This window comes from Brienomyrus brachyistius, chromosome 19 (assembly GCF_023856365.1).
Source record: "Brienomyrus brachyistius isolate T26 chromosome 19, BBRACH_0.4, whole genome shotgun sequence".
Classification (NCBI taxonomy): Eukaryota; Metazoa; Chordata; class Actinopteri; order Osteoglossiformes; family Mormyridae; genus Brienomyrus; species Brienomyrus brachyistius.
This window is the reverse complement of record NC_064551.1, coordinates 11278856-11303067: the sequence shown is the minus strand read 5'-3', so window position 1 is coordinate 11303067 and position 24212 is coordinate 11278856. Positions and strand designations below refer to the sequence as shown.

Below are 24212 nucleotides of genomic sequence, written 5' to 3'. Positions count from 1 at the left end.
CTCAGTATAAGTGAGATTCAGTTGAAGATGATAATCCGGGCTGTAATGTCAGCAAGGTATGCAAAGATCTAAGCAGAGATTATGGTTTCCTTAAGAGGAAAGGTTAGGTAGAGCAAAAACCGGGGTGGGGGGGGGGGGGGGCCTTTATGACTGAGACCAGGAAGGTGGTGTACAGAGATAAGAGGTGGGGGCTGAGGACTGAGTCGTGGGGGACAGCAGCTGTTTAGTTACCATATTGTATAGGTGCAGGCTGTCCTGGGCGCGATCAGCACAAGGGGCCCAGACAAGGTCATGGAAAAATATGTATTTATATATCATTTATAAATAAGACAAATTACACAAAATTAAAAATAATATAAAGAAAAATAAAGCCCATATACATCCAATTAAAATGTTCAGGCAGAATCAGGGCCAGCTCTAGCTATAGGCAGTGTCTTAGGGCGCCCAAATCACCTGCATTCCAGAGGATTATGATACTTTTTTGGTAAGGGGGCCTTCCGAGTAAAGTTTGCCTAGGGCCCCTGAAAACATAGATGCGGCTCTGGGCGCTACCCCCCTTCAGGGAATATAAGGAGTTACGGTGTTGGATTTAGGTGGGCAGTTGGTTTTAGTTGTTTTGCAGAGATCTCGAGTGTGGTATGATTTCCAAGGCAAGTCCCATGACTGAGAGTAGCCCGCTAATTGACACCTCGGCACTTTAAGTGGCGTAACTATTCGAGCAAAAACTCGGACGTCACATTATTGTTCCTGGTGACTTGTGACAATGATGGTGCTGCTTTTAACCAGCTATGTTATGTCATCTAATGGAGGCATTAGGAGATAATATATTAGTGCAGTGTTATTTCACATGCAGCCCATTTGTAGCTAGACTATGGTTAGGTTTTAATTGTAGGTAAATGACGGGATTACTCTGAGGGATTTCAGATTCATGCATGCTTTAGTACTTTATAACTAGATCGCATTGTCTGAAAGAGAAGCATACCGACATGTGAATCAGCACTTCCTGCAGGCGAAACACGGTGCTGTCCTTTGTTCTCTGCCTTCGGTCTGTCCGGACCCAATGGGAGAACGCAGGAAGGCCACTTCTCACGTCTGTCGATGGGGGACAGGAGATCAAACTCAGAGAAGGCTGTAAAACCTCCGTCGGAACAGCAGTCTTTAAATAATGCAGAGCATGGCGAGGGGGGATGCATTTCAATATCAAGTTCACTGTGCGTTTATGTATTCCAACGCTAGATTATGTCTTTATGAGAGGGTCTGGGACTGTTCTGCAGCAAACGCATGACAGGCAGCATTTCATAAAGGAAAATCTGAAAAAATATTTCCTGTAAATGTAATTCTAGATCACTTCAGATGGACAGAGGCGCATATATAATAAGCTGTTCCAGTGCAGCAGAGCGTTATTGCACATAACCAAGCTGGGATCTGTTGCGAGAAAAAGTTTGTAAATTCTTGGGGACTGTCTGGATTTTCTGCATGAATAGCTCCTAAAATGTGATCTGATTTTCATATAAATCATCATAAACAAAGACAGGGGTATTTAGCAAATGACAGAACATTGCCAGATTTTTAACTGACAAATTGTTTAACTGTGGTCACTGGAACGTAATCCCATCGTAATCTGTGGATAGGGTGACCAGATAATCCATGTCAGGGAGGGCACTTTGAGCAGCTTCAGGTTTTACAAGCTACTTCAAAGCTGAAAGACTCCTGTGCTTGGCTAAATAAGTGGGTTCTTGTACTCGTTCGTTGAAAGACTCTTCCAGCTGTTTCACATTAACATTAGTGACATATGCATGATTATGGGAGACTGACCAATCAGCACACAGCAGTAACTCAGAGACTGACCAATAAGCACAAAGCAAGAACTTGGTGCTTAAATGAAATCCAGGTTCTTTTAATTGAAATGGGAGTTTACAAATCCTGTCCTTGCTCAAAATGGCCTCCCTGACATGGATTATCTGGTCACCCTAGTCAAGTAGCACCTGTTTATCTTAATAATACAAACCACCTGCCACGCTGACTGTTTGCCTAAATGTCACTTGGTGTTCCCTGCGTGCTGGAGCTAATAAAATCTGCATGGCTTCCTTTTTTGTAGGTATAACAGTTGAAGTAGCAGCTGTTTCTTGTTGATGTACCATCTCCAATATTTTATAGTATGTTACTCTGGAAAATAGAGTATACTAAATAAATAAATCTAAATGATATTTTCAATTTTACAAAAATTAGAATCATATGCCAAATAATAGCCATTGTTTCTTGGGATTTGGAGGATAAAAAAATGTGACCTGCGCAAGGAGCCTTCATGACAATTGTACTGAATTGCAAGTAAAGATTAATACACCCCAGAATGCTTTTAATGGGAGCTACTGGAAAAGCAGAGATCATAAACAAGCTGTAAACAGACATTGGGCCATATGTACAGGTGTAAATTACAAATATTCCTGTGAGCACAGCATCGTTTATCAATCATGACGGAAGAGGCAGTGCAGTGCAGAATTACCCAGCTCAGTTCACCCTTTCAGACGTGAGTCACAGGGGAGGGAGGAAGCTGGTTAAATGGCACCACGAGGCAACTTTAAAAGCACCAAAGACTGCAGGAAATACACATCAGTCAGAAACATCCAGAACCTGCCGTAAAACTGTTCTGTATGGCAAGATGTCCAGAAAGAAGCAATTCCTCAAAGATAAGGTTTAGAAAAAATATATCAAAAGTGAAGTCGTGTTTGGGAAATTGTAATATTGGGTGAAAGGTGGCAAAGTCAGGGAAGCCTAAATTGAATCGTTTTGATCTAAATGCCAGGTGGAGCCCCAACACAATGCATCACCAGATCAACACGGTCTTCAGAAAGAAATGGGTAGCTGGTTGGGTTTGATGGATGAGAAAGGAATGAGGTGTCGTGCAGTGGGGGGGATAGTCACCTTTCAGCTGGTCGATAATCTGATGCGTCAGAAGAAAGGTGCAGTGGAGAGCTGAAATCAAAGTCTCAAATCCTGTGGAGGATTTATGAAAGGTCTCATGTGAAGCAACCTGAGGCAGCGTGAGCAAATCTTCGAGGATGATGCATCAAGCCGGCGTGACAGGAAATTCCACTGCTCCGTGTAGTTTGGCCTCCTCTAGTTGCTTGGACTCCCTGAACCAGTCATTGTTCTTTCTGCCCTCGGGACATTTTTGTGTAAGTAAAACTCCCACAAGCATTTCAATGCATCTGAGTCTTGTGCGTTGTGGAACTATTATTATTTTAGAAACGTTTTACACACCTTTCAGAACTGTATAAAATTGTACATGTATAATTTATCTGTCAAGAATATTTTGAAAGTGGACATTTATTCATGCAGTTCAGAATTTAAATAAGAACAATAAAAGAGACATTGAAATACATTCCAGATCAATGCTCAACAGCAATGAGTGAATATAACATAATAAATATTATATGATAGGTATGGGATACCAAGAATTTAACCTAGAATACTAGGAGCAATACCAGTGGGTATTTCTGTTAAAATTGGTGTTAAGCGTATTTTTTCTTAAAAAATCATACCCAGTGTATTATTACAGGTAATAGGACTGTCATTCTCTGTCCCTAATTACAATGGCTTGTTGATACCATCCATTTTCTGTATCTGCTTGTGCTGTTCAGCATTGTGGGTAGGGGGTGGGATACAAAGCCTGTCCCAGAGGCCACAGACGCAAGGCAGGGAGGCATCAAGGTCGGGGCACCAACATTCACATACAGACAATTTGGTAACTCAGTTCACCTTAGCGTGTGTTCGGACTGTGGGGAGGAAACCGGAGGAAAGCCCATAATGACATGAGGACACCATGCAAGCTACACCCAGCTGGAGCTATGGTGGAGACACGAACCCCAGACCCAGAGATGTGAGGCAGCAGTGCTAACCACTGCACCACCACACGACCCCTGACTTGCTAATACTTTAATCTTTATACTCCCTTACTGCTAGATTCAAGTCAAACAGAAATCCATCCATCCATCTGTCTGTACATATATTTATCTTCAATCTACTCATTCTGGTCATGGTTTTGGGGAGCAAGTGAAATGTTTTTATAGTTTTTTTATCCAATCAATTCCCAATTTTTCCTCATTTATCACAATTTTGGTGTCAGTAGGTACCTTTGACCTTCGCTTCTCTCTTATCCGTCTCCTTGGTCCATCTTTGTGGACACATACCTCTGGCAACTATATTTCACCCCGTTTTCTGTGTCTCTGATTTTCATTTTCCCCCGATTACCTTTTCATAAGTATCTGGATTTAGTTTTAATCAGTCAACTGCTGGCTAATTCCTAACCAAAGACCACGAGCTTAGCTAGATTGATTGCCTTCCTTAACACATGCCTCCCCCGTCAAACATGGCCTACGAACACGCGTGCAGCATATGGCGGGCTTTGGACGGAATCAGCCCATTGAGTGGGAAAGGCTGAGGTGCACAGATGGGCTTTCTGACTACAGAATAACTGAGCTTCTTTGAGCGGGCCCTGGGTGTTCAGTTAAAACCAGAGGGTCACGTTTAACCCCTCTGAAAGTTTTTAAAGGTGCCGTTCTGTCGATTGTTCTTTGGAAGTCCCACTTAATAAGGTTTAATTAGAAGACGCAGCGGACCACGTTCCTGCCACATTGAAGTTCCATTCACTCGTATGTCCAGATCGTGAGGCCCATCACAAGAAGAGAAATTCTTTCTGGAGTCACTGGAGTCTCTGCCACGCTGCTGGTGTGTGAAGCCAAGGGAGACAGGGCAAAAACCACAGGTCTCTTGCAGTCTGAAGCTAATTGGATTAGCCTCAAATGTGCATCCGGTCGCATCCGGTCCCAGTCGGAAAACAGCTCTTCAGCCTGCAACAAATCCCAGGAGATAAAGATGACACTCTTCAGTGAGCGCGCCACTATTGCAGTTGTGTTATGAAGTGCCACAAGCTGAAAAGGGAAGCAAGCAAATGCCGGGATTTTATTGGTTACCCCAGGAGAGCTCGGGCCTCCAGCTTCCACTGTGTCCAAACTCTGTCCTGATTAATGTTCCACCTCAGGAGCTAGAGCTCCCGGGTTTTTAGAGTAAAGGTGCCGATTAAAATTGAACCTATTGTCAAGCAATCTATTGTACCTTATCCCCATGTTCGGAATTATAATACAAATAGTAGAATGGGGCTTAAATCACTACTGAATATTTGCACCAGGGAAACTAACCAGATTATTATACACACAGAGTATGTCAACCAGATCATTCTGATGTCCTACATTTAAATTCTTTACACATTCTATAACATGTATGATTTGGGAGACAATAGACATGTTTGGAGAACTTCATATCAGAGGTTAATTGCATTTTTAATCCACCAGTCCATCTTCTATCAGCTTGGTTAGGATAGCTGGTCAGGGGGAGGTCCTGCAGGCTGGAGTAAGCTGAACAAACTTAAAATAAGATTCTGGAAATGTGAAATAAAGTGGTACACGCTTGGCTCCATAAATAAAACCAGAACATTATAGATCTGTGCCCATGTCTAGAGGGCCATTGGTTCAAATCCCAAATGTGGCAGAGTAGTCACATTACTGTGCATTAATACCAGTGAAGGCCTTAACCCCAAATGCTCCTGGGGTACTGGATGCTCTTTCACACTGAGGGTTCCTCGTGTCTCTGTGAAAAAGCGACTGCTAAAGACGTCAATGTAAGTGTTAAAAGAGGCTCTCATGGTTTAAGAGAAAGCAAGAGGTTTCATTCCTTCTAAGGAGTTGCAGGTTATAGTTGGTGGCAGAGTCACGTGCGGATGAGAGACATAGAGGCAGGTGCAGAACAACGTGGAGGGAAATAAGACCGACGCACACCCAGGGTCTGGCTGAGTGCATACACACTTCCTTCTGACACACACACATTCCATCCCGAGGACAATTCAGTGTCATAACCTTTAAGGTCGTGTCGTTCACATATATAAAGAGCAGCAATGTGTTTGGGGTGGCTCTGTTCTCCCACACCTCCAGTGCTGGGCCTTGAAAGCCCACGGTTCAGCCCTGCCTTGTGGCTTCTCTTCCCCGAGAACAGGCCCACCCCCGTCAGCCTGAACTGGAGAAGTGGTGATGGATGGATTTATATTTGTACTTAAGCATTAAAAATCACATGAAATATTCATGATTTGAAGAGAATTTATTTACAGGATTAAATATTCATTTTAGGCCATATTTAATTTGATAAAAGAAGATAACACAGGGCCAGTATCATGGGGGGGGGGGGGGGGGGTTGCCCAATGCCACCCACCAAGGACACCATGTTTCACTTTACTTTAATTTTATTAATAAAGGTGTTCATCCTCAAACAAATAAGCTTGGTCTCTCCCTGGGGTGCGGCTACAGACCATAAGCTTACCCAAGTTTTCACCACCCCCACCACAACAACTGGTCCCCATTGCCCCCCCTCTCCACCCACCCCACTGTATACCCCTTAATAAAAATCTTGTGCCTGCCTCTCTGATTTGTTCTGGCGCCAACATTGGCAAAACGGGGAATATATATCAAATGATTCTGTATGTATGCTATTAACACCCCTGAGCAGGAAACGGAAAATAAACTGCAAAATAATGCAGTACACAGAATGGGATTTACACATATGGATTTTCATGGCATATCTAGATACTTGTTTATGTAATTGTCTGGAATAAGATGTGACAATGTTAATTAATCTCAGTGTTAAGTGGGTTTATATTATACCCATGATCCTGAGGAAACATTATCCAGCCAGGGCAGCTGAGGCCTGCTTTAGATAGCAGAACCTGGGGAGAAGAACAGCAAAGCAGAAGGTCACGCATCGTCGTGTCTGATCTATCTATGAACTGTCCTGTTTTTAAAAAAGACCTCTAATTACTTAATGAGATCATTGTCATTATATGTCATTTTACTTCTATATTAAGTGACTATGGCGATGCAAGAGAAGCTGAGTGTCAGAGCTGGACTTTTCACACAGGTAAACATCTCCATCTGCTGGAGAAAACGGGTCTCCATTTCAGTAGCACCAAGTGACTGTCATACGCTTTTTAATGGTTACATTTCAGTTCAATGCAGGTAAACTGCAGTTCACTGTGTCCTTATACTGGATAAGTGGTTGGAATGGATGGATTATGCCTAATTTAATCATTTACGGTGCTCCGATTCTGAAATGAATCCTGCGTTGTTAGGCTTTGTGTCTAACTGAGAGGTTCTGTGGTTCTATGGTTTATATAAAGGGCATTACATCGGCGGCAGAATAATCATAATCATTACCAAGAAGGTATGAGAATTCAGCATTTATTGAATTTCGTGTGGGAGAGTAGCAGCACAATTTTTTTTTGCTTTTACATGTTCAGGACAGTTCTTATAAATAATTTTAAAACCTATTCAGTCTTATTGCTTTTTAAAAACTTTACTTTTTACCTTTAGTCCTCCGGGGATTTGGCCACAATTAGTCTGAGATCTACTCAACCCGGTAGTTTTCTTAATTTCTGCTCCCTTTTCTGCCTCAGGAGCTACAACTTAATTTAAGCGTCTGGATCCCAGTTATCAGGGTGATTTGTATTTGTATGTCAAAGATTTCCCCATAAAATGAGGTTGCCGGGCCGATGCAAAAGCGGACAGATGAAGACAATGATTGACACCAGAATCTTTTCATTTGGATTTGTTAGTAAATGTTGCTAAATGTCAATTTTTACTGACAAGACAATTATTGTATGGTCATAAAAAAGTGCTATAAAAAATATGAATAAACAGGTCACGTGAAATTGAATTACTTCATGGGCGTATTGTAGAAATTGCACACAAAATGTTTTAATTAGACAGCACTAGTGATTTACATCGTACTCTGCTACAAAGTCTATGTATGCAATATTAGAAAAAGATGAGACCTAAATAAACGAAAATAATGTGGAAATGCATTCATGTAATCAGCGATTACTGAATTCTTAATTGATGGACCAATGAGACTTGACCTGGCAAACCAATCAGATTCGACGTGATGATGCAAAATTCGGAGAAATTAGTTGTGCCTTTCCATTGGCGGTTAGATCTGTATGCCAAAACTACCATACCTGTCAGTTTTATACGTTTAACACAGTCCACAGATACACATTTATCTTAATAAGCAAGAGCAAGAAAACAACAGAACAGATCCCCAGAATTCCCAAAATATATCAATTTGCAGCTACTAGTTCAGGTGTGTGCATATTTCACCATTATTACATAGCCACAAAGCTCCTGCACAATGTTTTGTGGTATTTTATATTAATCCAAGAGCTCTGGACCGACTAAACGTTTTTTTTAAACCGTACCACAACTGATTTATAATTTAGCGAAAACAAACCATCTGACCGCAAGGTGACAGACATGTCCCTCAGATTTACGGGCACTGCGTTTCCACAAGGATAAGACGTCTAACTTGCGACTGCCGCTGAAAATCGCCACGTCCAAACGCCAGATTATCCCGTCACGCTTTCTGCTCATGATGTGATATGGCCCTCAGACAAATTAAATTTTGTTATTTCCACAGCAGTAGTCATGGCACGTCAAATCGCTTCACATTTTAGAAAATTGCCTATTGATAATTTTATTGCAGTGAGACCTGTACGATGATGAGACATCATTCACCAACAAGAGTTTCACAAGTGACATATTCTATTATTTTTCGAGGTACTGTATAAATTATGATAATGTGAAATCCATCTTCCAACCACTTACACAGTGCTGGGTCACTGGGGGGCCTGGAGCCTATTTTAGATAGCATAATTAGGCATAAAGCAGGGGACACCCTAGATGGAATTTCAGGCCATCAGAGGACACTCATATATTTTGAGCAATTTCTTTAACTTCATGTCTTTGAACTGATCAAGGAAACGAGAGAATATCCAGTAAACCTGTACAACACAAACGCTGAACTGGAAAATGATGTAAAATAAAATATAAACAATACCGTAAAATATTATTATCCATCCATCCATTCTCCAATCCGATTATTTTACTGAGTCGCGGGGGGTCCGGAGCCTATCCCGGAAGCAATGGGCACGAGGCAGGGAACAACCCAGGATGGGGGGCCAGCCCATCGCAGATTATTTATTATTATTTATTTATTTATTTGGGGGGGGTCTCTAGATAAAAGCCCTGGTCCAGATTAAATTTGTTTCGTTAGTAGACCTGCCATCATCAGGCTATTCTGCCTCATCTTTAAATTAAAGATACTTCACGTTATTCCAAGAAACAGCCCCATAATCCAAACCTCGCTACAATGAAGTGTAAAAAATCAAATGTAAATTAATCAGTTGATTAATTATTAGTGCTACTTTCGTGAGGATCTTAGTTTACTGGTCTGTAGTGTGACGACGCGTGCTTTCAAACAATTTCCCACCATTGAATTCTATTTTTATGTTTACATATAGCCATCTTTCATTATTATATTACAGCGCTTTTAAACAACGTGCAGTTAAGGGCGTCCGGGTACAAAACATTGTCATTCATGCGGAATGTTGGGTTAAATTAGGTTAATGAACACTGACTAGGTGGCGAAGGGATCAGATGACAACTTTGAGTGAGCGAGGCCACAAGGTGAAGCTGCGTCCCCGCAGCCGAGTGCCGCTCCTACCCACAATGCACCGGCGCGGCGGCGCTCGCCTCGGTCGCTCTTCCTCCGACAATGCGGATCTGGCCGGGTACACGGCATAGGTGCGCTTAGCCAGCGACAGCAGAAGCACGTTAGTGCAAAACAGGGCGATCTTGGAGAAATGCGCCGATCGAGCATGAAAGTGGACATTCGCGTCTAGCATAAGGAAGCATAAAAGACAGCGTTTGTTCTCCGGCTCGGAACACTAGTCTGCTTTGGAGCTTCGTTCTCTTCTTTTTTTTTTGCAGAACGACATACCGGGTAAGTAAGGAGTGTGTTTCGGTATTAGGCTAGCGAGTACGCTACGGCAGGGCTCCCACGGTGATTGACGGCGGCTTCTTCTTCACCTTGTCCTATGCATCTCTTTTGATTATTAAGGTACGGGGGCTGCATGGTACGAATAGCGTACTAGGGATGCGGTGAAGGTGGGGTTTCTCACTGCCGGTAGTGCGGGGTTCCACCGACTCGCTGACACCCGTAGCCGAAATGTCGACATTGACGGTCAGCGGGTGTCCAGCTGCTCCGCCGCCCGGCCGAACCCCCCCACCCGTCCGCCTGATCGCTCGGATGTCCGGCTGAGCGGTCAGATCCCTGCGCCGCCATCAGCTCGCTTCTACCCGTTCGTGTATCCCCCATCCGGGTTTTATGTCCTTGGTGGTTTTTTTTAATGGTTCGATGTTGTTTATCTCTGGCTAGTGCGCCTGAGCCCCTGCTCGCCGTCCCTTAGTGATTAACAAAGCGGGCTAACGGCGAAGCTAACGCTAAGCATGGAGTCGCCGTGTTTTCGCCGGATCGCCGTTGGATTAAGGGCTTTTTCTCTGGCCGATTTGTGCTGTAGGGAGTCGGAGCAAGGAGATGATTCAATGCATAAAAAGAATTTAGTTGGTTATTGTGTATGTTTTATTGTTTCCACGCTTCACGAATAGCGTTAAGCACTTCGACGTTCGCGTGCAGTTAAGAGCCTTTAGATTTCGGTCAAAACAGCGGCGGTGCCTTTCGCTTGTGGTTCCGCCTCACCGCCGAGTTACGCGTTACCTAAGGTTTGTAAGTAACCTTAGCGTAGTCTGCTTCATGCTCCAAGGTAATGTCTACACAGTTATCTTATTTCCGCTATTTTAGACATGCATGGACAGCCGGCGTGAGCCGAAGCTTTGGCCGGGAGTAAGTGCGGAGAAGAGGATTGGCACTTACTGCGCTGGGGGAGGCAGCTAACCAGCTAGTAAAGGTGTGTTAACCACCAGTGAGCCCATTGGCCACACTGTCACACGTTCTCCCAGAGTAAAGGTAATTGCTAACCAGCTAGCAAACGTTTGGGTTAGACAACCTGCAAGCCCAATGGTTATACAGCTTCCCAGTGGAATGGAAATGGTTAACCAGCTAGTAAAACTATGCAGTAGATGACCCCTCCTCCTTGAAAAACCCTGTTACTGTATGTGCTGAGTCTTCCACGTGCTGTGTTTATCTTCACACTTTCCCAGTTTTCCCGAATCTTCCATCTCAATATCCGGAGCCATGCTAGATTGGCTTGGGAAAAGGGTAATGGGTGGCACTGATAAAAGAGTGGGGGGGTGTATGGCCGCCTGTGACGTGGCTGGATGCACAGTGGCAGATCATCACACACGAGCCCCCCAGCAGGCCTGTCAGCACCCACTGCATGATTTCATGCTCTCATGCAGTCCTCAGGTTAATCGGAATTTGATTACAAAAGCTGAAACAGACGCCTAAATTGTAAGTTATGGGTTTCTTTTCAGCATGGAAGTATGCTTCTATACGCCTTGGTAAATGTGAGAATCCTAGACTGTTTAGTTGGTAAGCAGCAACTTGCTTTGGTCTTGCTGTTTATGGGTTTTGCTGCATTTCTGAAAACTGTGCAAAGGACTGTCACCACAGATTACATCGGATCTAAAGTAACGATGAATGGGAATTTTAAGGAAATTTTTATTAAAAAATCCTTAAATGTATAGCCTTGACACTTTGGGGAAACTTCATTGTCAATTAGATTTTTCAAAGTATATTTCGATTTGCTTTTGAAGTAAGGTTTAATACCAAATAAGTGAATGTATTATTCTTATAAATGACACACTTATGGGAAATTATTTTTGACACAACATCTTAACTTAAATATCTTGGAGTTTGATACATGTTGTAAACCATTTTGATTAATGATTTTTATAACATGTTAAAACGACTAAACAGGATATCTTGGTGTTGTAGTCAGTTATGTTGTGCTTAATGTGTACATGTTTCTTGATGGTCATTCATTGGTGTGAACACTGGGGGGAAATGCAGAATGGCTGGAATGTGCACCAGAATTGTGAAGATCATTGTGTTTAATGTGAAAATGACTGGTTCCCTCCGTCTGCTCCTAGCTTGTTTAGGCAAGCAGATGGTAGCTCTTATCTGGGAAAAAGTCAGTTATCTTGGTAATCATTGTGTTGGGGAAGAGAGTGTTGACAAAATACTTTCATGATTTTTATGTTTGGTGGTTCGCTGATGTGGACCTGGCTGAGCCCGGTTGGGTTGTGCTCACGTGTCGTGCTGGTCTCTCCCCATCGTTGTGGGCTGAGTCCACGTTCTTTCTGGGCTTGGCTCTGTTTCCAGCACACGCTGTGCACCTGGAGACCGCTTGACCGAGTAAAAGTCCTTCACCTTGCGGTCATTTTCTCGCACGGTGCTGTTAAATATTTAGCGGCCCCACGGACGCTCTTAAGCACTTACGTGTAGATGAACATTTAGCTGGTGGAGGTATTACGGGACTTTAACTGGATACATATGGAATGGGTGTTAACAGGAGGCAGGCTTGGTTTGTGGATTAGTGTGTGATGTTGGCTAACAAAGCTTTGCTAGCACTCGGGTGCCGGACTGGGGCTGCGTTCCACTCATTTACAAGCAGGCGGAATGTTTTCTGGAATCCAATGTTTATATTCTATGGTACAGAAATGTTGGCTTTGTCCGGGGTCTCAAGCAAGGCAACTGAGCAAAGAATACTTTTGATTACTGATACTTAATTGTAGGCTGATAGGTAGAATTCCAATTTATTGTTTTGTCTAAAAGCCCCTAAATGGGATGCAGGGAAATAATTTCAATGACTATTTAGAGATGCGTCACCCCGTGCGAGTGTGTTAAAGCTGACTATTCACTGTTCAGGCACAGCTATAAACAGGACCAAACTGGTTCAGCACCATGACCCTGCTTTCCTGCGTGTTAAAAGAAGCGTATCTGTTTCACCGGATAGATATGGATGCTTGGCAGACCAGACGCGTTAGCGGTGGTGTGTTGTGTTAAGGTAGGGTGGGAAGGTAACGTTAGAATGGGCCAGCTCAGCCCAGAGCGTGCTGTCACATCCTGTGTCATTAGAGCGGACCCGCTTGCCTGGGTGTCTCAGTGGGAGAAATGTGAGCCTTGGCCCTGCACCCAAGGGCTTTCCATTTTGTTAATGAATGTCCCCCCCCCCCCCCCCACCCGAAGCCTCCATAATGCTGCGTCCTCCTATGTGTGTCTGTATCTGCGTCCACACGTCTGGGTGTGTCGCGTGTCTGCGAGCGCGTGTGTCGTGAGTAAGCGAGCAGGAATTTCTCAGCTGATTGTTGCTGTTCCCCAGCTGCCCCGCTACCCCCGTTTGTGCACTGGCACCCGAAGTACCGCTCCTGTGTCTTCTTTCCCGGGGATTCGGGGAGCCTGTGTGTGTTGCAGATCACTTTGAAAATATGTATGACTCACCCAGATTGACAGCCATGTGGACTGTGTAGGTGGTATGAGATCGATGAGGATGGCCTCTCCCCTCCCCCCCCCTGCTACCCTCCCATCTTCCATGCAGCCACTGTGATTTTTTTTCACCCCCCCCCCCCGGCTGTTACTCGGGCATTTTGTGGCCTTCTGGGAAATGTCTTTGTGTTTTGCAGTTACACCCTAATAACTTTCCCGTGAGCGGAGGTGCTTCAGGCTGGTCAAGCATGAGGGTTTAGATCTGTGCATTGACTCAGTTTAATGAAAAAGTGCTGAACATTTTTATTGAGGCTGTAGCAGATCCACTGAATAGACCCTGTTGCTCTAGATGTGTGTTTTGGAATAGGGAGGTAAATTAAATACTGTGACAGGTCTGTGTGTCACAGTGGCTGTACTTAGTGGTGGGGAGGTGGTGGCGTCCCCTCGCAGGTGTTTTGAACGCTGGCAGAACGGCCGGAAATCCAGCAGCTGCCGGAGAATGTGGCTTTGGTGTCCCGCCCCCCCAGAGAGGATCGCGGTCTGTGGCCTGTTTGTGGTCACTACAGCCCCAGGGTTCTTGGCCTTAGTGGGACCGCTCTCGGCCAGCCCGGCAGGGTTTCCTTGCTGGATGGATGAGGGAGGACCGCCTCGCATGTGTCTGGGAAATCCACGGCGGTTGGAAAAACCGTCCTGATACCACGGGTTCCCAAGTCCACGTCCCGGGGTGTTGCTTGACCTTGAGCATCACGCTTAAACGTGCGTAGCTTCATATTTGGGATTCTTCTGACCTGCTGACCACCCTACCTCCCCCAGTAGAATTAATGATTCATTTCTTCCTCTTTGCTAATGGGGTACATTTTCCTGCCAGAGATCAGAGCACCATGAGAGCCTGCAGTTCAGGCGGTCATGACGCTGTGCTTCAGGCGTGTGTGCGCCTGCAGTCTCATACCACTGCGTCTGCCCCCCCTCCCTCTTCGTATATTTATAGCTTACTGGCTGGGGAGGGGGGCTATGCAGACGGGCGGCAGGGTGGACGCAGCCAGGACCCTGAGAAGGGATTCTGGAGCTTGCTAATTCTCCAGCCTAACAGGTGTGTTGCTACACGGTGGTGAGAAGGAGGGCCCCTTTAAGCATGCCTGTCTGTGTATGTGGCTCAGAGCTGGCTCAGAGCTGCCCCAGAGGGCTGTTCGGGGTAATTACTCTCTTCTTTTCAATGCACCTGGTTTCCTCCTGAACTCCGAAATGGTGAGCCTGTTCCTCCTGGCTGCCCCGCAGCATGCGCCCGCTCTACTTGCGCCTCATCACGGCCATCCCAGATCGAAGCTGCCATGTAGTGTCGCCCACCCCCCTTTTCTGAAGGGGCGTGCATGTTTCGTGGGAATGTTCACCAAGGCTGACACATGCTTGGCCCTCAGTGAGCCCTGGTCCCGGGTGAAATTTGATTTTCAGCAAAAAAAAAAAAAAAATCTTCTCCATCTGTTTATCATTACGGCGAGAACTGCTGAAGTCTCGGGGTAAATAATCTGGGAATTCCAGTTCTCGCCTGACTGCTGTTAGTTGCTGTGGGTTGCTGGACTGGGCCAATATAAGGCTCAGTGTATGAGCCGTGGTAAGGTTTAGATGTAATTTCTGCTGCTATGAAGCTCGATACCTCTGTGCTAAGCTTTCAGAAGGACCTTTATTTCTAGCGCAGCCTGCTCATCGCCTGTGGGATGTGCAGTGGAATCTGTCAGGTATAGTTTAAAATAAATGTCCATGTTCGCTGACCCTGAAGGTGTCGTGTCTAATCTGGCCTGAAAAATCAGAGGGACCAATTCTTGGTGAAACCCCCATTTGTCTCTGGCTGGCTGTCTACAGGTGCTTGCTCGCCCACACTGCAGGGAGGCGCAAGTGCCCTGGGGTGCCCCCTGTGATGCAGCAGTTAGATTGAAGGTGGCAGCAGCCAGATAGGATTGCCACGCCTCTGTGGGCCGCAGGGTCGGAACTGATACTCAGCTGGGCAGGTTTTGAACGCAAGCTTGAGCAGTGTACTTTCCTTTCCTGGTTAACCTCTACCCCAGACACACACACTCTGGTAGGGTGACAGTGCCGCATATCACTCATGTCTGACTGACTGCGGAGCCGTTAAGGGGGGTGGGGGTGGTAGTCCTAGTCAAGGACACGGGCCGCTTCAGAATGCTTCTGCATGACGATCCCGAAACTCCCAACGCTGTGAATCTCCAAAATGTTCCTTTCTGGCAGTCTGCACTTCCTGTTCGTTCACTGGGGTCACTGCGTCTTCCGGCGCTACGAGGTCAAAAGAGATCAAAGAACCCGATTCATTTGTGACGATTCCCTCTTGAAGTGACGTTTGCTTGAAATAGTTTTTCTCTAATTTTGGAGACCGTAAACCATCACTTACTTAATCTTTTTCAAGCATTTCACTTGCTAATTAGTAGCAGCTCTCCCACCCGGGGGCTGTAAGGTTTCCCCACAGGAGTGCACTTCCATTAACACCATAATACACTTTTAACGGCACATTATGGACCTCTGACCTGAAATTAACCTGTGCAGTGAAGTGGGTGTTAAGCTTTGGGGGCTGTTAGGGCAGTGAGGGCTTCATATTCGGATGGAGACCTTGGACATCATTAACGGCTCGATGTGGGAGCGCTGATGGAACACCGAGGTCGGCCACACCTCCGCTCTTTTCCAGTTCGGTTTTATTTGCGTAAGGCTGTTCTAAGAAACAAGAGACTATTATGTTGTTTAAAGTGTGACTTGGAACAAAATGTATCAAAAAAGACAGTGGAGGGATCTTGGTTGGAGGTACCTGGTGGGGGGGAATGGGATGAGAAAATGGTGGCAGGCTTTTCTACATGCTACCAGGTCAAATGCAGTAATTGGGTGTCAGGTGTGCTGATAAATATTGCGACGGATTTGTGTTTTGGCCATCGGTTTAAGATGAGCACTTTGCCCGTGTTTGTGGCAGTGCAGCATCACTGGAGATAGCTACGGCAGATGCGACCTGCCATCACATAGGCTTGTCATTTGTAGCCCATTCTTACTTAGTTCCAGGTTAAGAAAAGTAACCATTTTTCTTTTCATTGCAGGTGTCCATTCTCAAAGGAGTGTGGAGTGGAGAATACTCGAGTTCCCTTGCATTATCTGAGTCCCTTCTTCTCTGGCTATTGCAATGGGTGCCCCAGGAACTGGGGAGCCTTACCCATGATGCCAGTGAGCCAGCCGGTGGCCAGCAGGACCCACTGCTATGGGTTTGCTTTTCCTTCTGCTGGCTGTGTGCCGATTGCTGTCACTGTGTAGATCAAGACGTCAGCTGCTTGAGATGGACAGGGAGACGGGAAGGACATGGAGTTCATCAGTCATCAGCCCGAGAGGAGAAAGATGAAGCTTCCCATGTATTCCCGAGCTTTCTGTGTGTTGAAAGAGCAAATTCTGAACATGGATCCTGAATGGTCACGCATCTGAGAAGAGCTAACTGGGAGGAACACTGCAGTATCACTTTTCCAGGCGTCACCATGGCTGCCGACCCTCCATGACATCAACTTGAGGCGTAAAAAAAATTTGAGGGGTGTAAACGATGTCGGCATACAACATACTGCGAAATGGGGGTGGCGCAGGAAACGGGGGCCAGCCATGGGTCCTACGATGCTCCAACCGCATCCGGCTGACATGGCTCAGCTTCACGCTCTTCTTTATCCTGGTATTTTTCCCACTGATCGCCCACTACTACCTCGCTGCCATTGACGAGTCCGGAGGACCCGACAAGCGCATCTTCGGGCCACGGGCTGGCGGTGAGCTGTGTGAGGCCAAGCATGTGCAGGACTTGTGTCGCATCCGTGAGTCAGTAAGCGAGGAGTTGCTGCAGTTGGAGGCCAAGCGGCAGGACCTCAATGGTGAGATCGGCCGCCTCAACTTGCGCATTGAGGCTTGCAAGAAGAGCATCGAGAATGCCAAGCAGGACCTGCTGCAGCTGAAGAACGTCATCAGCCAGACGGAGCACTCCTACAAGGAGCTCATGGCCCAGAACCAGCCCAAGCTCTCTCTCCCCGTGCGCCTGCTGCCGGACAAGGATGACGCGGGGCTCCCACCGCCTAAGTCCACCCGTGCCTGCCGGCTCCACTCCTGCTTTGACTACTCGCGGTGCCCGCTTACTTCCGGCTTCCCGGTGTATGTGTACGACCCCGGGAGCTACCCCTGGGGCGAGAACCTGGACCCGCTTGTGAAGCAGGCTTTCATGGCCTCTGTGAAAGGTAGCATTTATGTGACGAATGACCCCAGCATTGCCTGCCTATACGTGGTTCTTGTTGGGGAGGTGCAGGAGCCCCCGTTCCACCCCTCCTCCCTGTCGCCTTCCAGTCTGGAGAAACAACTGCACGCGCTGCCCTACTGGAGAAAGGACGGCCACAACCACCTGCTGATTCACCTGTCCAGGAAGTCCATGACACAGAACTTCCTGTACAATGTCAGCACAGGCCGAGCAGCCGTGGCGCAGTCCACGTTCCTGGAGCGGCAGTACCGACCTGGCTTTGACCTTGTGGTATCGCCGCTGGTACACGCCCTCTCCGAGCCCAACTTTTTAGAGGTGCCGCCGCAGGTGCCGGTGAAGAGGAAGTACCTCTTCAGCTTCCAGGGAGAGAAGGTTGAGTCCCTGCGGAGCAGCTTGCAGGAAGGTCCACCTCAGTCTTTTGAGGAGGAAATGGAAGGTGACCCTCCAGCGGACTATGACGACCGCATCATTGGTACCCTGAAGGCTGTGCAGGATAGCCGCTTGGACCAGGTACTGGTGGAGTTCACTTGCAAGAGCCAGCCATGGTCCACCCTGCCTACCGAATGGGCACTGTGTGGAGAGAGGGAGGAGAGGCTGGAAATATTAAAGGCATCTACCTTTGCTCTGGTCATCTCCCCTGGTGATGGGCAGCTGGTGGCGTCTGCGGGCTGTGGTATACGGCTTTTCGAGGCCTTAGAGGTGGGGGCTATCCCCGTTGTGCTCGGTGACCACTCCCGACTGCCCTACCATGAGTTGGTCAGCTGGAACGAGGCAGCCTTGCTGGTGCCCAAGCCACGCATCACGGAGCTGCACTTCCTCCTGCGCAGTATCTCCGACAACGACCTGCTGGCCATGCGGCGCCAGGGCCGCTTCCTGTGGGAAACATACTTCTCCACGGCCGAGGGTGTGCTTGGTACTATCCTGGCTAGCGTGCGCACCCGCATCCAGATACCTGCTGCCCCCATCCGGGAGGAGCCTGCCCAGGAAATCCCCCACAAGGTGGGAAAGACTGCGGGGACCGACCCCAACATGGCTGACAATGGGGATCTGGACCTAGGGCCAGTGGAGACAGAGCCTCCATATGCCTCGCCTCGGTTCCTGCGTAATTTCACATGCACGGCCGCGGACACTTACCGCGCCTGGAACCGCCCACCAGGGCCCTTCCATCTCTTCCCTCACACGCCCCTGGACCCTGTGCTCCCATCTGAGGCCAAGTTCCTGGGCTCAGGAACAGGCTTTAGGCCTATTGGTGGTGGCACAGGTGGCTCAGGCAAGGAGTTCCAGGCGGCCCTTGGAGGTAATGTCCCCCGAGAGCAGTTCACGGTGGTCATGCTGACCTATGAGCGGGAAGAAGTGCTCATGAACTCCCTGGAGAGACTGAATGGTCTGCCCTACCTCAACAAGGTGGTGGTGGTTTGGAACTCCCCCAAACCACCCTCCGATGACCTCCTCTGGCCAGACATAGGCCTCCCAATTGTGGTAAGTGGGCTTCGATTTCATCTCGGTCATGCTTATTGCATCGTGAACTTTGAATGTGACAACAGTAACATCTGCTGGACTCTAAGTTTTTGTACACAGCCTTGAATGTTCTTTTTCGGTTAGCATGCTGTCCAGAACATGGCGCCTGACTGGCTACGTAGGTTTACATCAGATCACTTTGAGGCTGCTTTAGAGCTTTTGTTCTGCTAGGATGTCCTGGCAGCTGCTGAGCCGAGCCATGATAGGATCTGCCAGTTGTTGAAGGGGGAAGATGGGGGGCAGAGGAGCCTTCAAAGGGAGGGCCCCTGGGTCCAGACTGGGAGTGGCATGTCTCGCGTGCATATTCACAGACAAGGACGCTTTCATCCATCTGACTGAAGTGAGACTTCGTTGGTGTTGACGTCAGTTAGATGTAACATGGTGTCTGGGCCATATGGTCCATCAGCAGCGCCATGACCATCCAGCCTTATCTGAATCCAGCTGGCTGTAGGTATTAGTCAGTGTTTTATGCCAGTGGCTAAAATGGAATCTCAGTGCTCCAGGCTCTGTACCAATGGCCCAGTTAGATGTTTATCTGGGATTTCTAAGATGTATTTGATGTGGAATTTTGATGTGGGGCTTTCCCTCAAAATTCACCAGATTATTGGCTTTCTAAGAATTTTAACAAACTAAAATGTTAAATTTAAGTATAAAGCTTATGTGTGCATCCAAAATTTCCTTTTAACTGATGGTGCCGACAAATTCTCAGTTTCTGTGGTATTGAGGTCAGCAGTAAGCCCTTCTCTTGGTTGGGCGTTTTTAATTTGTATCTGTCGTTGGTTGTTGTGCTGGCTCCCCATGGGAATGACGTCATCACTTGGTATTTGTAGGCCTCCTGCAGGTAACCAGGGTGAAATGTGCATGTGCCAATCAGACATCTCTGCAAACACCTTTTAAATGGCTTTGTTCAGAATACTGTTTTCATCTTTGGAGGATTATCATAGAGCATGAAATCTTTTTATCGACTCTTTTCTGGACAGGAACCTTTAAGGTGTGGTTTTAAATTTTTACATTCTTCTTTACTACGACTTCACTTACAATTACACTTCATCTTATTTTTCGATGTTTTTGGTTTCACATATTTTGCCAGTTTTCCCTCGAAATTTCAGACATGATCTCAGTGACTCGTCACTGGAAAATGTTTCAACTTGTTCCCAAATTGCAGGGAGTACAAACCGCCTGTAAGTGTTGGTATCTCTGAGCCACCAAGCATGTAGAGTCAAGGGACCAGCAGACAGTTCCCTGCTTCATCACACCTGGTGTCAATCTCGTCCTTCAGGTAGTCCGCACTGAGAAGAATAGCCTGAATAACCGCTTCCTGCCATGGGACGCGGTGGAGACGGAGGCCATCTTGTCCATCGACGACGACGCTCACCTCCGGCACGACGAGATCATGTTTGGCTTTCGGTGAGTGCCGTGGCGTGGAAGGAGAGCGTGGGCACGTCTTTTAAAGGGGAGACTCTTCCTGACTGCCGCTGAGGTTGGCGCAGACGCAGACACACGGCTGGCCCGTAAGCAGAGTCCTCTTTAAGGTTGTGTGTGCGAATCTTCAGATAGTACTGCACAACACAGAATAGGTAAACCTGTAAACAAGCCCCCTCGTGGTTTTTCAGTCTTCATGGCCGTTGACTCTGGGCTTCCCATGACCTGGTGCTATTTCAGGGTGTGGCGTGAGGCTCGTGATCGCATCGTGGGCTTCCCTGGGAGGTATCATGCCTGGGATGTCAGCCACCAGTCCTGGCTCTACAACTCCAACTATTCGTGCGAACTCTCCATGGTGCTGACAGGTGCCGCCTTTTTCCACAAGGTAGACCCTCGCCTGTCACGTGCCATACCACCCCCCGTGGGTTAGGTGTCACATGTGGTCTGTTGTTCTGCTTTGGAGGCCTTAAGACAGGCTCACTGGCAAGTTTCAGATCCCTCCGCAGTCACTCTGACAGGATACTCGTGGTTTTAGACCATGGTGACGAAAGATGCAGGTAAGGCTGGAAGGGTGCTTGTTTTTCATGCTAACAGAAAGCCTGCCCTGCAGAAAGTGGATTGCAGAAACTCAGTACTTTATTCGTATTTGGTGACAGACACTCTATGGAAACAGACAGGTCTGTTCCTGAGTTTTTTGCTGAGTTTTCTCCAGTGGTAGGATAAGGGAGCCTTCGGTTGACTCAGATCTGCTTTCAAAACCAGTATTAAGTGATGGACTTTGTCACTGAGTGTACAGTATGAGTCAAATGTCTGGATACGCCTGCTTTTAATGGGTTTCTCTCTATTTCAGCTATTTAGTTATTCACCCTTAAGGCAAAGAGAATTAGCTAGCATCTGTAACATTTCTCAAATTAGACTCTCCAAAATTGTGCCCTTTTGCTTTGACAGCATTGCAGATATTGGACATTCTTTCATCCCACTCCCTAATGTAGCCACCTGGAATGCTTCTCCTACAGTTCTGAAAGAATTTCTAGGCACACGTTGACCACCTTGCTCTTACACTTCGACCCAACTCATCCCAAACTAGCTTTGTAGCGTTTAGGTCGGGGGATTGTGGGGGGGTCAGATCATCCTGTCACAGCACTAAATCTCTTTCCTTGTTCACGAGATAATACAGTACATGTATAACCTCAAGGCGTGCTTAGGGTCATTATCTTGTTGGAAAAACAAATGATTTTCAGTAGGGGTATCCAGAATTGTAACTGGTACTGTAAATATGAGTCAGTCAGTCCAGTGCCCCTGCCTGAAAACCCCCCCCTCCCGCCCGCATTCCCCCCAGTACTACGCGTACCTGTACTCCTACGTGATGCCCCAGGCCATCCGAGACATGGTGGATGAGTACATCAACTGCGAGGACATCGCCATGAACTTCCTGGTGTCGCATATCACTCGCAAGCCCCCCATCAAGGTGAGGAAATGCAGAGGGGGGAAGCTGGGGGCGGGGGGAGAGGAGAGTCTGTATAATGACAGAGCTGTTAAAGTATTCTCCAGCTACGCTGTGTGAGAAGGTGACGCCTGTAAGTGTCATCTCCGTTTCATACGGGGATACACCACTCCCCTTCTGGGAATGTTCACCTTCAATGCCTCGGTCCTCGTCAGCGTGGTTCCTCGCACTTCATCTCCCTTCTCTCTCATCTCCGCCCCTCCCCCGTAACCAGGTGACCTCCCGCTGGACCTTCCGTTGCCCCGGTTGCCCGCAGGCCCTGTCGCACGACGACTCGCACTTCCACGAGCGGCACAAGTGCATCAACTACTTCGTGAAGGTGTACGGCTACATGCCGCTGCTCTACACGCAGTTCCGCGTCGACTCCGTGCTCTTCAAGACACGGCTGCCGCACGACAAGACCAAGTGCTTCAAATTCATATAGGACCACAGGGAGCCTGGAGCCAGGGGTGTGGATGAAGGACATCCTGCCAAGAGATTGGAGGGGAGGGGGGTGTTTGCAGCAACCTTGTGACTTCGCAGGGGGGGGAAAGACCTGAACTTTTCGACTGACTCAGTGAGACTTGAACAGATGATGCAAATAACTGACAGGACAGCTGGAAATAGAGACTGCTGCCAAAGTATATTCGCATTTTATTTTGGTTGTGTGTTACATCAGAAACCACTACAGCGCCTACTAATTCCTCCCTCGGCTGGGACACGGCCTGGTACGCTGAGAGACGGGGGCCCAAAGCTCTTAGACTGACACGTATTCCCCTGTGGATGGGGTCCCAAAATGGACTGGAGTACGAGGCAGTGGGCTACAAAGAAAGCTGTCGCACTCGGCTGATTTTTTTTTTTTAAAAAAACATTTTAAATTTATATACTCCTGTACATGAATTTTTAAAAGCACTAATGGGTCACCTTGATATTGTATTCAGTGCGTTTTCAGAGTGTGATGTTTCATTGTGTAAAATCGCAGTGCAGCAGATGTCATTCGGCCTTTTCTGTAGGGGTATGAGTAGAGGGAGAAGAGAACTGAGGTAACAGCTCTATACTGGGTCCCAAGGATGAAGGAGGACCCAGGAAGGACGGGGACCCCCTCACACACACGTATACGAGTCGAGTCACTATTTCGGTTCTGTACACAAGCACAGATCCGTCGTTCACCGGCGAGCGGGAGGCTAACGTCCATGCCAGAGCAAGCAGCTTCTGTGTTTTTTGTTTTTCACCAAGAAATTCAAGGGTGTCGAGGCGAATAAACCATGGTACAACCCAGCAGGGTTCCGGGTCTCACTGTGTCTGACTTCACCCTCTTCCAGCTCCCTCTGGCTGTCTGTCACAAAAAACCGTATACATTCTTTTTGGGGTGGACAGTGCTTTTTGTGTTGGGTTCTTTGCTTTGTCTCCTACTTTATTTTTTTTCTCCTCCTTGCTTTGTTCTCGGCCAGTCGCTAAGCTTCTTGGAGTCAGTTGGTTGCTTTGCCGCCTAAATGCTTGGTTCTTCTGGAGGAAGAGAGGGGGGGGGGGAGGAATGCACAGAGGACTGGTGGTCTTACTTCAGTGTGCTCACTCGGGATTAGCCCGCGCTGGCTGGCTTAGCCGGCGATGTGACGCAGCACCCCACAGCGAGCTTTCGCACGGCCGTCCTTAGCGAGGTCCTTCTGCCAAACCCAGGACGATGTGGCTGATGGGCCAGGACCATCTCGGGAAATGATGGTTAGAAGCTGCACGGAATGTACACAGGGCAAGCTTTGAGGATGGCCTGTGCGTGGAATTAGGGGAGCTCTAAGGAGTAGCGGTATACCTCCTCTCCTCTCCGGGAGCGAGTTCACACCATGCATGCCAGCAACTGCCACGGGGAGTGATATCCGCACGCCCTTCGCCCCCCAGCACAAAGGCGCAGGCTGTGAGCAGCTGCACGCCTGTGTCTATGAGCGGGATGCCCGCCGGCCGAATGTGACCTTGATGTCATGTCTGTCATGGAGAACACAGTCATCGGATACCTGGGAAGCTCCGTACTGGGTAGGTCTGCCACGTCAGCCTTGTGTGCCTCCGAGCTGATACACACCCCCCTATAATAATCACCTTGTCTGGGCTCTGGGAGATGAGACAGTGTGACTGCAGTGCAGGCAGGAGCCTCTGATGTCAGCTGCATCCTCAGGGGTGAAATTGCCATCACAGGACTGCGGAGAA

The 24212-nt window shown here is 47.5% G+C and overlaps 1 protein-coding gene across 4 annotated transcripts; it reads left to right on the top strand.

The window, feature by feature from the left end:
* The first annotated feature begins 9547 nt into the window (after positions 1-9547).
* Positions 9548-23294, top strand: extl3 (exostosin-like glycosyltransferase 3). 4 transcript variants are annotated; one of them, XM_048985600.1, is made up of 7 exons: positions 9548-9882; positions 10741-10846; positions 16416-19072; positions 20391-20518; positions 20774-20918; positions 21873-22001; positions 22252-23294. In XM_048985600.1, exons 3-7 carry the CDS (start codon positions 16904-16906, stop codon positions 22459-22461), a joined length of 2781 nt encoding a protein of 926 aa, XP_048841557.1. In that variant the 5' UTR covers positions 9548-9882; positions 10741-10846; positions 16416-16903; the 3' UTR covers positions 22462-23294. The 4 variants fall into 4 exon arrangements, with proteins under 4 accessions (XP_048841557.1, XP_048841561.1, XP_048841560.1 ...); XM_048985603.1 differs by lacking the exon at positions 9548-9882 and adding an exon at positions 9966-9999; XM_048985601.1 differs by lacking the exon at positions 9548-9882 and adding an exon at positions 10063-10661.
* The last annotated feature ends 918 nt before the right edge of the window (positions 23295-24212 follow it).